The sequence below is a fragment of the Coffea eugenioides genome, chromosome 9 (genome assembly GCF_003713205.1).
Source record: "Coffea eugenioides isolate CCC68of chromosome 9, Ceug_1.0, whole genome shotgun sequence".
Classification (NCBI taxonomy): domain Eukaryota; kingdom Viridiplantae; phylum Streptophyta; class Magnoliopsida; order Gentianales; family Rubiaceae; genus Coffea; species Coffea eugenioides.
This window is the reverse complement of record NC_040043.1, coordinates 8,909,827-8,925,991: the sequence shown is the minus strand read 5'-3', so window position 1 is coordinate 8,925,991 and position 16,165 is coordinate 8,909,827. Positions and strand designations below refer to the sequence as shown.

At 36.3% G+C, this 16,165-nt stretch overlaps 2 protein-coding genes across 4 annotated transcripts; one reads left to right on the top strand and one right to left on the bottom strand.

The window, feature by feature from the left end:
* Positions 1 to 427: 427 nt before the first annotated feature.
* Positions 428 to 7,625, bottom strand: LOC113782854 (lecithin-cholesterol acyltransferase-like 4). Its single transcript, XM_027328790.1, has 11 exons — positions 7,216 to 7,625; positions 6,668 to 6,759; positions 6,071 to 6,189; positions 4,585 to 4,720; positions 4,448 to 4,499; positions 3,638 to 3,738; positions 2,838 to 3,020; positions 2,038 to 2,195; positions 1,899 to 1,953; positions 1,698 to 1,751; positions 428 to 1,198 (listed from the first exon to the last, which is right to left on the bottom strand). Exons 1-11 carry the CDS (start codon positions 7,466 to 7,468, stop codon positions 779 to 781), a joined length of 1,623 nt encoding a protein of 540 aa, XP_027184591.1. The 5' UTR covers positions 7,469 to 7,625; the 3' UTR covers positions 428 to 778.
* Positions 7,626 to 8,179: 554 nt separating this feature from the next.
* On the top strand, positions 8,180 to 12,908 carry LOC113781963 (cytochrome c6, chloroplastic). Of its 3 annotated transcripts, none has more exons than XM_027327854.1 (7): positions 8,180 to 8,323; positions 8,401 to 8,536; positions 11,705 to 11,802; positions 11,889 to 11,920; positions 12,388 to 12,451; positions 12,531 to 12,683; positions 12,786 to 12,908. In XM_027327854.1, the coding sequence occupies exons 1-6, from the start codon at positions 8,264 to 8,266 to the stop codon at positions 12,669 to 12,671; spliced, it is 531 nt and encodes a 176-aa protein (XP_027183655.1). In that variant the 5' UTR covers positions 8,180 to 8,263; the 3' UTR covers positions 12,672 to 12,683; positions 12,786 to 12,908. The 3 variants fall into 3 exon arrangements, with proteins under 3 accessions (XP_027183655.1, XP_027183654.1, XP_027183653.1); XM_027327853.1 differs by having other exon boundaries at positions 12,772 to 12,908; XM_027327852.1 differs by having other exon boundaries at positions 12,531 to 12,908.
* Positions 12,909 to 16,165: the final 3,257 nt, after the last annotated feature.

The window sequence follows — 16,165 nt, the reverse complement described above, 5'->3', positions numbered from 1 at the left end:
GTTTATGGCCAAGATTTGGCCAAACAAAATTATAAGGTCCAGATTTCAATATGTGTGAGATCCACAAAATTTTGTTCTAGAGTTACGCGTTGTTAAAAGTAAATTACACCTTGTGCAAACAGAGTTACGCCATGTGCAAAATGCACATAACCTTCCAGAAAGGTTGTTTCTGCAACTGTTCCAGCCTCGAGTCCGACATACTTTACATTTATTTTTACCTTTACTTCTCGTTAACCAAACTAACATGTGCTCCCCCTTGACTGCAATAGAATTTGAACATTAACAAAACTTGATAAATTGTCCACAGAAAAACCAAAAATATGAGGGAAAAAGATACTTTTGAATATTAGCTTTCGTATACCCAACTCACCAACCTCTGCCTCAGAAAATCAAAGCCCAAAGCCAGCAGAAGGGGAATCATTACAAATGGCACAAGCCTCGAACAAGCAAGGCAACTGATTCATTCATATTCAAAGATCTTTATATGTACAGAAATTTCTCTCTAAAGGGATAGAGTTGTTATTTACAGCCAATGGAGATGATGAGAGACAATATACATATTATTACACACACTGGTTCTATGATTACATCGGTTCTGCCAGAGCTCTGCTTGTGTGATAAGAGACATCAGATATATATTATTAAACATCATACTAGTTCTCTGATTACATCATTCTGCCAGAGCTCTGCTTGTAGCAAGCCAGAAACAGACTAGCATAAAAGAAATCCTTTTCACTAGTAATATTATAACATGTATTTACACCGAAGCAGCAGCTCTCTAAGCATTTGCTGAGAGAGACATGGCATTGAGTTCCACGTGCTTCTTACCGTTATGTTGAGGGTGAACAACAATGGTGCCACAAGCCTCCTCCCTCGATCCCTCGTGACCTCCAACATGGGAGACAGATACCGAAGCAACCAAAGGCTTTTCTTGATGGGCCATTTCATCCTGCTCATCTGAGTCATCTTCAATCATTTCCCATTCCTCCTTGAGCGAAGTTACTTCTAAGCCTTTTTCTTGAAATCTTTCAATCTCAAATGCAGTCGGAAGTATAACATAATCGTTTATTGGATTGTAGAAAGGGTCATTATCTGCCCTCAGCCAGTGCTTGACAATTCTAAAAACATGGCGATCACACAGGATTTCTCTGTGCTCACCAGGGACTCCAACTCTTGCCTCCGCATTGAGACCATCCGCCTGCAACAAAGATTGAGAATTAACGACTTCTCACATCCAGTCAGCATCAGAATATCTATTAACCCATAATTGATTTCTCAAAAGAATAGCTACATAAGAAAAACCCCAACAATTCCAAACTGTTCTTTCCTAGAGGATATTTGAGCCACAGAAGTTTGGCTAAATATGAACTTTAGCTCTAGCATCAAACATATAACCAAACAAAGCTCCACTAATACTCAATCCCAGAATAAACACAATGAAAAAGGTACTCGAAAACAGTTTTGGACCCACAAGGCTGGAAAAAATTCAGAATGAATTTAAGAAAACCTAAAGGTGATAAAGAGGATATCTTGCACAGAAGCGGATGAGGACAATAAAAATAAAAAAATGAGAGAGAGAAAGAGAGAGATGTTTGGAAAGTACAAAGATTTGTAAAAAGGCTCAATTATAAGTGCCCATAGGCCACAACTCCCACATATTAAAAGATAGCTGTTGAAATGACCAAACCAATCAATACCTTTGCCGATTCCACTGGAACAGTCCCATCTCCATCTACATTCACAAAATTTGCCTGCAAAATAAGCAGAAGGTGAAGCATATCAGATACACAGATCAGGAGCAGATTACCCAATAGACAGAACGTCATTTGTTGTGTCAAAGATAAAAAAAACAGTAAGATAAATCAGTTTTGTCAAGGAGCTAACCAAAAAAACTTTACCAGGTCTTTTGGTAACTGCCTCAGATCAGACACAGGTGCATCCTCGCTTCCATAACTGCCAAAAAGGAAATCAACGATGAAGCCATGGTTTTTTCAATCTATCAAGGAATGCAACAAGATAGAAAGTAAAGGACCGTACCAAACAGTGTGAGGGGTCTCAATATTGGTCCCATAAATGTTGTAGAATTTAACTGTCTGGGGAACTTTAGCAGAACTCAATACTTTTCGGGTTTCATTAGACCATCTTAGAATCTCCATATTGAATGGTAAAGGAATTTTCAAGTCACCACAACTAGCCTGCAGAAGAAACCAAACATCAATGGCAAACTTTTTATAAGAAATAAAGCAGAAAAAAAGGAGCCTAAGAATTAGAGCCCAAGATCTATTTTCAAAATCACATAGCAGACACATGTTGCCACCAGAAAAAGTGAAACATAAGGCCCAACATTTCACTGCACAGCAGTTGCACCAAAAAATCTATATGGCCTTCTTATAGCTAAACAAAACTGTTGACATGACAGGTTAGATATAATATTTTAGGATACCAAGGTAATCAAACATTGTGGTGTTATACACCGTTAATTCATTGAAAATATGTATCAAAAATTCAAATTAATATTTTATTGGTTGATCATCATATGGTTCGAAGAGTAGACATAATAGGAGATTATTCGAAATATTATTTGAAATAATTACTGTATCACTTTTTGCGATGTGATGTATGTGAGATACAAAAGTTGTTGGGAGATAAAAAGATGTGTTGGAAAATGTGTTTGGGATGCAAGCAAATAAATTTTTGACCAATAATTTCTATCCAAACACACCCATTATCATCAAGTCTCCATGCATCTCATTATCCTATAAAATCATGATAGCATAATCAAGTTTCATCAGTGCAGACATTCAATCTGTATGCAAGAAAAGACAGTAATAGCTCACCATATTGCATGCTAGAGCTTCTGTAAAAATCGGTACAGCTTCTACTGGCGGAAAGGACTCCAACATCACAGTGGAGTTTCCATTAACACTGGTTTTCTCCCTCCAAACTTCTAAAAGTGGAGGGTTTTCCCAATGAAAATCTGGACATGGCATCAATTCATAGATGGATGGACATTCAATCAGCTGAAACACAAAAGGTTGCAAATTAAACTCCAGTGATTAAATGATCAATCATAAAGCAACTATAAGCAAAACCAAACAGCAGAATTTCATTACTGTTATAATGAAATAGCAAGAGACTTTCCCAAACTAACTTAAGAAAAAAGTACAATTTCAAAACAGGAGTGTTTGCCTGGGACTCCTTGTTAGATGGCCATCAGCTGCACTAGAATGCAGGGGGCCATGTATTCTTTTGGATGGCCACCCTCCATTTCAGTGCAGGTAGGACCTATCAAGTAGCATAGATTCCCTCCCTAAAACCGCGAAAAAAGTCAAAAAGGGATGTAAAGTCCTTATTGTATTCAAAACATCAGGGTCACAACAGAACTGAACAAAGCAATATCACAATAGAAGTCATTTCTAGTACAATATTATCTAGGGTAATATGAACAGGATGCTTATATCTAAACTGCACACAGTAGTCCAAAGCACAAGTTTTTTTTTTTTTAATGTGAAGAATGTATCTGTATACTTTTAAAACAAAAGCTGAAGTATAGATATATCAAATTACGAAACTATTCAACAAAGTTTAATGATGTAGAGGGAGAGGGGGGCCAACAGAGAAAAGGAAGAGTTTATACCAACTGGTGCATGCTCCATTTTGAAATAAAAAAATTCTGCTGCCATCCTTCCACAAAAGACATTCCATTCAACAGTGTAGAGGTAATATATCCAGGGGCACCTGTTAAATGACAGCAATCAATGTAGATATATGACCGTATTAATTTGTGAAGGGAGTCAGCATGAAAAATATATAAATCAGTTGTTTCTTTCAAGAAAAGTTTTTAAAAGATTTTTTTATTATTATCTTATAAAGCTACACTATATAGCTATAAGAAATCATCTTTGAAATGAGGAAACTCTCCGGGCCTCACTTCACTTTATGATCAGAAGAATATTTCACTGACAAATAAAGGCATCCATTCACAGGTACCAGCATGATGATGCTAGCAATAAAAATCATTCCCTTCTGGATCTAGATATGCACTAAATGTGTCAAGAACTTTCAGCAAAATAAGAGTGCAAGAATTAAACCTTTGACCAATCTAGCATAAACTTTCGCAGGCAGGAGCTACTTCACAGCTGAAGAATCATGTAAATTTAGAAGAATATTTATATCCTTCAGTGCAAAACAATCACAAACTTTGGGCCCATCTCTACTCAATTTTCAGATATCAAAATACTTGAAACGTATGAACATCAAGAAGAATCCTTATAGCCTTGATTTGCTTGTAGATTGCCAGTATTGTTGAAAAATAGAAAAGATCAAAGAAATCTCAATATAATGATTTATGCTACACCAATTGACTTGGGAATGCAGAAAGACTTTTATCATATACCAATATTTGGTCCTCCATTGTATCTTCATAGAAAATGTCAGAGCCACTTACCCCTAAATGGTGCAGCTATAGCTATCCAACTCTTCACATACTTCTCAAAGATCTGCAGAAGAATGGCATCACCATGAGATACTGAACCCACAGGCAATGAAACATAAAATAGGGAGATAATCCAGCATAAAATTTACATCGCTGTGCAAAGACAGAAAACACTTCACAAGAAGTCCCCCCATAGAATGGCTTATAATGTTTATCTTTTTCCCTCCAGATGCTGTATATACAGACTCCAGTTTTGCAGCAAACCGCTCCAGTGTGCCCTGAAACCTGGCAACATCAAGGATTTCCACAGCTTTACAACATGGAATCATTACAATATTGCAAAAGGAAAAGAGCATATTTTTCCCCATGCGATCCACAGTCAAATAAGTGTATAAACCCCAACAAAAAATTTAAATATATTAAGAGGTCACAAGATTGTTTTCTACAATTGCAAGGATAAAATTCAGAGAGACCAACATTTACAGTTCCTGTATTACTTTCTTGAGAATAAGTAAGATGAATTCCAACCACCACTGAACCAAGCTAACAAGGAAAACAATGTCCAACCTTTTGGACACAAATTTCAATTTTGTAAAAAAATGCAAACTCCATTCTGAAAATAAGCTAAACCCATATCATGCATGTAGTCACCAAATCACTGCCACTATGAAAATAGTAGACCGAAATTTGCATACTTAATAGTTCATGTGAATGGAACAGCCCAAAATAGCCTCAAAATAAAATGGATTTATGCATGATAGGACTGTCTGGACACAACACAAATTCTGAATAACATATACAATGAGATATCTTACAAGCTTCATGGAAAAGTCACTTCCCAACACTTTTAGCTAACAAGAATATAAAGTAGACATCAGGAATTTCAAAAACGTTTTGAAGCAATTAAAGAGTAAGACAGCTTCATCATGTGGATGAACAGATTCAACTCATGAAAATAAGAAGTACGCAATACACCACTTTCAGTGCTTCCAAGAGGAATTAACCACGAAACCAATTTGTGAAAAAAAGTCTGAAATTTTTGAGCATTTAGATGGAAGCTATATATTTTAAAACATGTTCCATAAGACAACTAGGCTAAACATCACCAATTTAAGCTGTTAAGTGGTTTTGATGAATAAAAAGCTGCATGGTGATAAAAGTAACATATTTATCTCTCTCCAAAATGCCCCTGAATATTGCAGGACCACTATATATTTCATTATGAAGTCCAAGGAAAAGTTGGAGAACTTCATATTCCCTTGCACCATTTAATAATGTTCAAACTTAAAAGCTAGATCCTCCGTCCCCATCCACCAAGTCATACGACATCAGACATATCATCATGAACAACATGAACAGGACAGAAAAGCACAAACACTGGAAGCACTTACAAGAAGCCCCAAGCAATTCAAATACTCAAAATCCCTAGATGCTATAGTAGATCTAAAACTTTTCCACAACATGTTCACGACTTTGACCAAATTGTATACAGTGTTTCATCAAAGCTCACACATATAGTTGAACCAGTAAGCGGCAATGGACAACATCGCAATATAAAACGGTTAAACAGTATTACTCTCCAGGGGGAAGCAAAACATGAACATAGAGTCAAATGGAATAAAAATGAGCATCTACCTGTTGCTCTGGCGGAAATCATATCCAAAGCCAAAGAGTGTTTTTCCTTCCTGGTAACCCCACTTGAGCATTTCAACTATCATGTCATGGAAATAGTAGACACTTTCACGCCCAATAATCTACAGGAAATAAAATAGAAAAGAAAGTGAACAGAAATCAGGTTATTCCAGTACCCAAATAAGTCTTGGTCAAATGCTACAATGGTACCTTTGTTGACAACACTGAACTTATAGCACTGATTGTAGATACCAAAAACCAATATGCAAGTTCATGCAGCAATCACTGTTAGGCAAATTTAGACAAAGTTGATAGATTTGATTCTGTGTATGCATGACTCATTATCCTTAATCAGAAGTATGATGTGTTACACTACTAAATGCTGGTGCCACTTGACCCATCAGAGCGGGGACGGGGGTGGTTGAGGAAGAGTTTTGAAGTAAGAAAAAAAGATTGAAATACTAACTTAGTGCAATGCCGCTCGGATGGTTCAAATCATGTGATACAAACAATGGACAAAAAGAAAGAAATGTAAACACAAAAGCATTCAACCATGAAAAATAGGAAATAAAACAAAGGAAGCATTAGAACAAATGTTACCATATCAGGATCTAATACATCTATTGCATACAAGCCGAATCTGTCCTCCGGTACCTCAATCCTCGAGTCTCTGTCTATTGATATAGTTTCACCTGTTTCATATTGAGACAACCATTTCATCCTAATATCCAATAAATCCGATAACCAGAAAGCAAAAACTACAAACCACAGTCAGATGAACAAGAACAATTATTCCTCATCAATTACAGAACTAAAGCTCTTAATAAAGCTAGAACCAAATCCCTTGCCCGATTCACAGATTTTTTTCCTTTTCCTGAACAACTTTTTCCCTATTCCTACTAATAATTCATACTTAATTCTACCATTACCACTGTGAAATTAACAAAAGAGCAAGCTTTTCAATATTAAACAATCCTATCCGGATTCAGATTCAGCGCACCAGGTAATTCCAAGCAAGGAATTAGACTACAAAATTCAAGACAAAGACCAAAAGATATAAAGAAACGAATTTCACAAAACTACGGTACCCAAAATTCCACAAATTGTACACTACTAACAAAAAAATGTGGAATAAACATAGTAATTACCAGTGGAAGGATCAAAAAGGGACCAAAGCTTGGTCCGGAACTCATGGTCCGCCCCGAGAATCCGAACCCAGATCCGTTCTTCATTTCCGGTTTTCTCATCGACCGCGTTGAGGATAGAACCAGCAATCCCGGGTACCAAAAGAACCGGGTCAAGTGTGGGGTCCACGTAGTCCTGCGGAGTTTTCTTAATCAGCTTCATCCATAGCTCCAAAGCCTCCAATGTCTTCACCAATTCTTCCAACAACGCCGCCATCTCTGCACACTTTTATCTACTTGCTATAAAAAAATTTACAGTTGACTCTTGGAGGGATTATTTACAGGGGTCTTTTGGGAGTATTTAGGGCAAATTTTTCTGGTGGCCGGCGGTGGTTGGTGGTGGTGGTGGACGGAGGAGGAAGAGCCGTGGGTTAAAGCGAGAACTGACAAAGAAGAATGACAAAGTCATAGATTATTTATGAGAGTCCTATCCATCCATACGTACTGATTGAACATTGGTAGGACCCTTCAGTGGAATTACATTTTTACCCCTAATAACGTGATGCATGTGGCCTGTTTTATTTTAGATGCACGGGTGATAAGGGGTACATATGGGTTTTCACAACTTTTGCTTTTCTTGTATTTAACGTTTTCTTACCAGTCAAAGCTATCCATCATTTGGGGGTTAATAATCGATTTTGTCTGTGCTAGAAGATTGACCTTTAGGCTTTTAGCCCAAAACAACTTTATGCAGAAAACTCAGCTTTTTTCTTTTTTTTCTCTCCTCTTCTCTAGAGATAAAAATTACTAATGCGCTTTTTTGGAAATTCATTTTTATGATTGATAGATAACCAAAAGGATATATATCTATTTTTATTTTTTTTGGGTACTATTCTTTCTTTCTTTTTCACGAGAAATGTTTGCCTAGTTTAAAATTCTTGAAAAAAAAAAAAGGGATTTATTTTGGTGAAGTGAAGCACTCCAAGTTTATGGTCTCTGTTTGATAACCTCTCTTTAATCCCCTCTCTCCAATCTCATCTCCCTGCTCTCTGCCCAGAACAGCGGAAGAGACATGCAGCTCCTCTCTTTGAGGCCCAGTAGTAACACCAACATCTGTTCCTTCTCAACACAGGTACCCCCTTACCTATTCTTCATTACTATATACATCTCCACAGCTGCATGCTATTGATAATTCTCATCTATTTTCAGAGTAAAAATGTGAGTTCTAGGAGGCAAAACCAGGTAGCCCAAATACCAAAAGAACAGCAGCTGAACTTCTTGAAAACCGTGGCTCCACCCCTTATGGCTGCCATTCTTGCCTTTTCTCCATTACTCCATCCTCCGGGTAACAGAACTTCTCCCAATTGTCATTATCCCACTTGATTTAGTTGCTTCATGCACATTGGTTTTCTGTCTAAGTACTACCACAATGCAATTTCAGTTTTCTGCTGCTACATTACCACCAGTTAGTTGGCAGTTTGCAACACAAGATTTAACTTGTAGACTTGAAGAATTTTATTCTGGCAATCTGTAACGTGAAGTTCTTCTAAATTGTCTCAATTCACATTCAGTACCGGAACTGAAGTGACAATTTAATGTGATTACTGAGTGGTGGCCGCAGTGCTTGACAGGCAATTGGCCGTAACTTGTAGCTTTCTTTCTCGATATTTTGCTGCAATTTTGCAAATTGATAACTCTGGAAAGTTCTTGTATCCAAAGTTTCAATGTGCTGGCGGGGTAATGCATTTATCAGTTTATCAACTCATTGGAATGATTTTTTGGGGCTTCCTTTGCTTTTTCTTTGTTTCTTGCTGATAAGTTCAAAGCAATAATCTGGATGGAAGTCAGTGTTAAACCCCTTAGGTTTGTATCTACATAGCTGCACAAAGTTTATAGAATCGACAAGCTATGATGAGTTGTTCCACATGATAGTTAGAAGTTCAGATAAATTACCCGGCCATTGGATGCTTCATGACATCCTCAGTGTTATGGACAAAAAAGAGGTGGTGTATTCCATCTTATACTAAACTTGGTTTACACTTATACATATCACTGTTTTCTTGTAATGGCAGTTCTTTAAAGGAACAGGGAATATGAATGGAATTAGAATACATGTGATTGCTAATATTATTTCTTGAAATATCCAGGGGAATTATAGGCAGATGAGTTTGTATTTTTCATGTGCCACTTCTTGATCAAAAGGGGATTATCACAGGCAGGCGGTTGTTGTTTTTGACTAGAGTTAAGAGCTTTAACATAGATAAGTCAACTTATGTTTTGAGTGCTAAGATTGCACACTTCTACTCTTTGATTGATAAAAGTTCCTCTAGTATGAAGAATGACAGCAAAACTAAATCGAGATAAAAAAGGAAAACACCCTGCTTAATATGGTGCCTAATTATTGTTTATCTTTCCTAAAGATTTTATTGGCATTCTATCCCTAGTGATTGTTCCACTACTAGTTCCATGAGTACTTGACTTTTCTAACACCGAAAAGCTGGGTACGGTAACCTAGCTTCCTTTTAATTTGTTGACAATAGAAATCTAACTCCTAACTTGGCACTAACAGCTCCCCTAGTAGGCAAGTCCATTTGAGGAGAGTAAGATAGAATAAAATTACATTATATTCAGATGAGCGAGTTGCGGCATATGATATTGAAAGAAGCCAAACAGTATCTGGCAGAAGAGAATCATATTATCTGTATTAACACAAGCAGTACATTGAGCATCCTTGCTAGCTAGGACTTTCTTGAGAATTCAGTCAAAACCAGATTTCAGCGGCATACTCACTATTTGCTAATAAATCCTACAAGAAGTAAAGGGAACAATGATAATGTTATATCAAGTTTCACCATGGTAATAGCCTCTTGCATCTTCCACTAGTTGGATGCTTACAGTGATTGAGAATGTAAAGCAGAGTTATAATTAGGTCCTTAGCACCTCTAGAGTTGTGTGTTAAAGTGGCTCAATATACAGAAACATCTGCTGGTCCATTTTTTGCTAAAGGTGGAGAGAGAGGAATATTAATTATTCATGAATAAGGTAAAATAAAAGACTCCATATCTTGGTGAATCTCACATTGACATATAGACTAGGTTCTTAGGTTCATGATTTGATGCCTTAAGTGGATTATTGCTCATCTTCATGGTATACACAAGCTTTCGGTTGCTGCTTTGTTTTATCTTAACTACATTACTTGAGAATGCTGGAAGGGCCAAATAGCAACTATACAATATGTGGTCCAGAATTAAATCAAGAAGCCTTTCAAGGCTTGTGCATGTGTTATGCAATCATCTGCTTTGTCACGGTGAATTTGTTGTACAGCGGCTTCTTGCACCAGTGTATTGCTCGTATTATTCCTCTAATGAAGTTAGGGGACAAAGAGCATCCACTTGAACTTCAGTATTTTCAAATACACTAGAAAATGTAATGGCATTTTTTAGTGGTAGGTCCTCTTTCATGCATAAATGTATGCTGCATGAATAAGGCAAGGCAATAGAGGATGGATTTTAGTTGATCATTTAAACTTGAGAGCTTATGGGCCCATAAGAAACTGGAGTAATACGTTCTATTCTAGTACTTCTTTCATCTATGAGTCTCTATCATAAGAAGACATACGAATTCAGCTCTGCTGATAACAACATAAGCATGATGGGTGGGGAGAGGTAGAATAGGAAAATGTGGCAGCAATTTACGCCTCAAACTATTAGTGCATCTGATGAAGTCTTCAAGCTTCAAAGAAGTGCAATTGTACTTGAGCCAACAAAATAAATGGTCAGTCAAATTAAATGGTTATATGACTACATCATAGAGATTATAGATTTGGTGATTGATCGATATGAAGAACTTGCAAGAAGCAAAAACTAGTGATGCCCTAGCAGTTTGAAAAATGTCAAATTGCATTTAGTCTTGGCATGTATCTAGTAACAGAACAACATTTGGAAACCAGTGTTGTTCTTGAATGATTCTCTGCTTCTGAGTTATCTAAGTAGCCTTGTACTATTACATACGGTATAAGAATTTGTTAACTGTCTCTCTACATGCAGTGAAAGTTTTATGTTGGAACACTGTTAGATCCTTGTACATGGTTTCCATATCAAGATAGCAGTAGCACCACATTAATTTTTACTATGTGAATTGTGCTTTTGAGGAAAGGATGAGTATTGACTAGTGTAATTTTCTTGTTACACTTCTGGTTGACTTCTGATGCTTATTCTGTAACAAAAATTCCTTTTGTACTTGCATCCACTTATGCTTTTTGGTAACTTATGTGCCAGGTCAAGAACAAGCTGCCCATGTTTTCTGCAGAACATTTTTATCAACCATTCTTTTTTTTCTTGTTATCAATTCAATTTCTATAAAGAAGATCATTGTTGTTTCATTAGGGACTTCCTGAAGTCCTACAGAAGTTCATTAACTTTTGTAAGTTTTTAGATCTCTTTTAACATAGAAAGATGGATATATGCTCTTTCTAATTGATGTCTATTTCTTTGCTTTTTATTTTTTTAAACAGTTTCACTTGGGCAAACCATAGACATACAAAAAGGAGCTAACTTGTTTCGTCAAGCTTGCATTGGTTGCCATGATTCAGGTGGAAACATAATACAACCGGTGAGCATAATCCAGTTCCATGTGTTCCAGATAACTGTCTACAGTATCAGGCTAAGCTTAAACTATTTGATTTGGTTGTGCGCTAGGGTGCAACACTCTTCTTGAAAGATCTGCAGAGGTAACTATCCACATTTAATCTATCCATGAGGTGGAAAGTGATGGATGAGTCGTATTTCTCTCTTTCCCTAGTCTGATCCTAAGCATACATGGGTTCTTGTTCTGTTCAATCTAAACATAGCAATAAGATGAACCTGCAAGCTTATGATATAAGCATCAACCATAGTCAGGAACTAAATGAAATGAACAGGCAATAAATGGAAAACTTGAAAATAACTAAGAAATAGTTAGAGTCCAATCTGTGTTTTACCTTGTGCCAGTATGTTATTTACTTTTTCAATCACTCTTTGAAGGTTACTTTAACACTCGTTAGAAAATAGTTGTAACTCAAACTTAACACTAGTAAGAACAAAACTTTTGACTTTAAAATTTTTTTGGTAGATATACTTTGTAGCGACATAAAAACTGTAAGCAATTACAAGGGCTTGTTGCAGGTAGGATGAACTAACCAATCTCGTAATTCCACAGAAACGGCAATGACACGGAAGAGGAAATATATCGTGTAACATACTTTGGCAAGGGAAGAATGCCAGTAAGTTTATAATAAGAGGTACATCTGATCATTTGGATCTTCTAGATGACAATAGTGTATGCCCTTTTTCCTGCTGTAGGGATTTGGTCAGAATTGTACACCAAGGGGCCAATGCACATTCGGTCCCAGATTACAAGAAGAGGACATTAAACTTTTAGCTGCATTTGTGAAGCTTCAAGCAGATCAAGGCTGGCCTAATGTTGAAAACAGTGGAGATTAGCCCTTCAAAATGGTGAACTTTTGCATCTAATTAGCCACCTTGCTGATCTACCATAGGACAATGTAAAAAGCTTTGTGCGTTTTCATTAATTTTCATTCAGACCATTGCATGCAGGGATGGGTACCCCCAATTGAGCTCAAATGGACTTCTTTCTGCATGTTTGTCTGTTCATGGAGCCCTATTTGCGTCACCATTGTCTGCACAACATCAATGTCACATCAGGAATCCTTTTTACCACATCAGTTGGTGAAAATAAAAACTTTTAGTCCTGAAACTGTTCCACAAGGTATCCGATAATAAATGACAAACAGGGTAAATTTCAAACATGACAATCATAGTTTGAGTCCTCGACTAGGTGAGATGTTAGAAGATGACAATAACTTAGAATATCTTGTCAAACTTGGTGACTGAGTATTTTAGTTACAGATTCTGTACTAACAACCATAGAGGTTCAATGCTCTAGGCATGCTGGCTGGCTGGCTGGCTGGACTTGTGAGCTTTCATCTGGAAATCCATTACTAATCCAACTTTGGATACATAGCCAGTTTAAGCAGTATTCTGCATCTCAACATTGTCGTTTGCAGAAGTGACACGCCCCACCGACATCCTTCCAGCCGTGAATGCTAATATGAGATCCACAAGAACTACCGTCGTGATATAAGATGCCACATTGTGGCACTTATTAACCGTGATGACGATGAATATTGTAGTTCCGAATAACGCCAGATACGAAACATTTGCATGCACTGTTCCATAGTCGCCATCTTCTTGTTCTTTTTCTTCGCCTCCTGTTGTACTACAAGAACGTCTTCTTCAGCCAAATTATGGAGACCAGACTAAGATCAGGAAAAGGAGAAAAGGGTTAGCAGTGATGATTGTCTTTTTTCCTTAGGTTATTAGCTTCTTCAAATCGAGGATTATATAGCTTCACAATCGACCCCGCTTAACTTTCCATTTTCTCCCACTTTCCATTCTCTGGAAAATGCTTCGATTTTGGTAGTTTCTTGTTTTATAATGTAGTTTCATCTTACATTGTTTTCCTTAAGTAGAAAAAAAAGGAAGGAACTGGGTTGCCGGGGTTAGGACACCATTGAACTCCTTTACATAATTCAACAAGATGTATGTTCACTACTTTAGGATAAAGTGTTACTTTGAAACCAAAGTAAAGAGAGAATTGCTATTTTAATTGTCATCTTCAGTTGTTTTTCGGAAGCAGAAGAAGATGGAGTGGGATGTTGAAAAGTGAAAACAGTTACTAGTTACTATATATCTTATGATATATGTATTAATGGTAAGGGTGAAACTTTTTTTTTTTTCTTTTTGGTAGTTAAAAGATTTCTATTTCTTGTTTCTTGCTCTCAATGAAGGTTGTTGAATAATCCTTGGACTTTTAACTAATTATTACAGTAATGAACTTTTTATTTTTTTTGATAAAACACAGTAATGAACTTGTTATTAATATCTAATTGCTTTTTCTTTCTTTTAGGAGAATTCTTTCTCATGCTTTCCATATAATGTGGAAAATTCTATGGTCTCTTAATTTAGGGAATCATTCTCTCAAATTGTTTCTTTAATGATAATTTTGATTCATATTTTAAATAATTCAAACTATTATAGTCCAATTGTCAAAAAAAAAACTTATTTTACCATCCAATGGTGAAATACAATTTAAAGGTATAGTACCAAAAATTAATGTAGAATCTTCCTATAATTGAGACCTATAAGAAGGATTCTAGATGAATGCATTTGAAATGAGTGAATGTAGAATCCATAATACATCAAGTACCCTGTTTGGCTAATATATATATATATATATAGGACAGTGGCAGAAGCCAAAGTAGTGTCCTAGTACTTGGCCGTGCTCCAACTCCATAGTCAATCCATATTCCATACCATAACATATGCTTAAAAAGAATTTAGAAAGGAGTACATGGAAGGATTTGGAATGACAAGCAAATTAGGAGAACTTAAAATCCACTCTTTTTAGCTATAAACTTCCCTTCCACTTTTTAGTAGATTTCATATTCCCAATCAATCACCCTAACTTGTTTGGCCAATTTAGGAGGAATTTGGGTTTCACCCCAATCCATCCATTCAAACGGACCTTATTGAACACTGCTACAAAGTATCGTTTATTAACTAGGACTTATGAGACTAGGCACTAATTATGCAAAAATTAATACTTATTTGAAATGCCCTACTTAATCTTAATTAATGTTCTATCATCTATGCATTGATTTATTTGATTGTATGTGCTTCAAATAACCATTGCAATTTGGTTGATTTGATGAATATTGATTATGTGCTTCTTGCAAGTTCAAGGTGGCTCGAAATCGCAAATTCGTAATGGCAAGAGTTAATTCTATAGAATGAATCAAAAAGTTTGTGCAACGGATCTTCTGTCTCACTCCCTGTGCCACTCTCTGTCCCACTTTTTATTATATTACTATTTCTCATTCATAAACATCATGTTTTAGTTCTTATTTGTTTTCTTAAGATCCAATAACTATTAATTGAGTAAAAATAAGATACAACAGTCTATTTGTGCAGAAGATCCGTTGCGAAAAGCTTGTTTGTGCAGGTTTCTGCATTACGTTTTAGCTGTAGCGTGGAAGCTAATTTGGATAGTTCTCAACCATTATTCGCCAAATTTACTTTTCATGGAGGGTCTTTCGTGGCAGGTTTTTGACAGTTCTTTCTGCCTTAATTATCTAGTGACGAAGTGCTGGTGTTTTTTTGGCTTATATATTGATGGAGGTTTCCTACTTAATCATCTGATATTTTACCAATGAAATAAGATGAAACCAAAATTTCTAAATGCGTTGTGAAAATAAAACAAAGCTGAGTACGTTACTTTCTCGTGGAGATTTTCATTTAGTGCCAAATGAAGTAAAGCTCTTCGATCATTTGCAGGATGTGTTTTGTGTATACGCTTGTATCTTTTCTAAACTATGGTCTCTCAATCCATGGTATTTACTCGACAGATTTTAAGTTAATTTTCCTTCAAAACAAGGCAGAGAAAAATTACTTCTTTTTGCATAGATTATTTAGGAAAAAAACTAATCTAGTCAATACATAAAACTAGCAGCAACTACAAGAATTTCGTGTGTTTTTGGATGATAGAGAGGCCGAATGTTTCCTGTCAAATGCATGCAATAGATGGATTTTCTTTTTCTCCATTTGTCCTTTTTCGTTCAGCCAGTGCTCAAGGGAGTAAAAAGTCCATTTCTTGCATTATTCCTTTGAGTTTTACCCTTGTGATCATTATAGAAGTTTTCACCTATGCTAGATTGTGCCAACTTTTGTTGATGTTGGAAATATGTGATGAAGATTAGGTGAGGCAGTGAAAAGAGAGATTAAATTACGGTTGGATAAACATCAAGGACACGAAAAGAAATGTAGGGTAACGTGCCAATTAGAGTTGCAAAGTAAATTATTAATCCAAGGTAAAAGCTTTTCTCCTATTTTCTTGTTACACGTGGGTTCTAGTGATT

Coding starts and splice junctions, on each gene's coding strand:
- LOC113782854 (XM_027328790.1), bottom strand. CDS start 7,468: ATGGCGGCGTTGTTGGAAGAATTGGTGAAGACATTGGAGGCTTTGGAG. Junction 6,760..7,215: donor CCTTTTTGATCCTTCCACTG/GTAATTACTATG, acceptor AATATGAAACAG/GTGAAACTATATCAATAGAC. Junction 4,500..4,584: donor TTCTGTCTTTGCACAGCGAT/GTAAATTTTATG, acceptor ATTCTTCTGCAG/ATCTTTGAGAAGTATGTGAA.
- LOC113781963 (XM_027327854.1), top strand. CDS start 8,264: ATGCAGCTCCTCTCTTTGAGGCCCAGTAGTAACACCAACATCTGTTCC. Junction 8,324..8,400: donor TCTGTTCCTTCTCAACACAG/GTACCCCCTTAC, acceptor ATCTATTTTCAG/AGTAAAAATGTGAGTTCTAG. Junction 11,803..11,888: donor GTGGAAACATAATACAACCG/GTGAGCATAATC, acceptor GTTGTGCGCTAG/GGTGCAACACTCTTCTTGAA.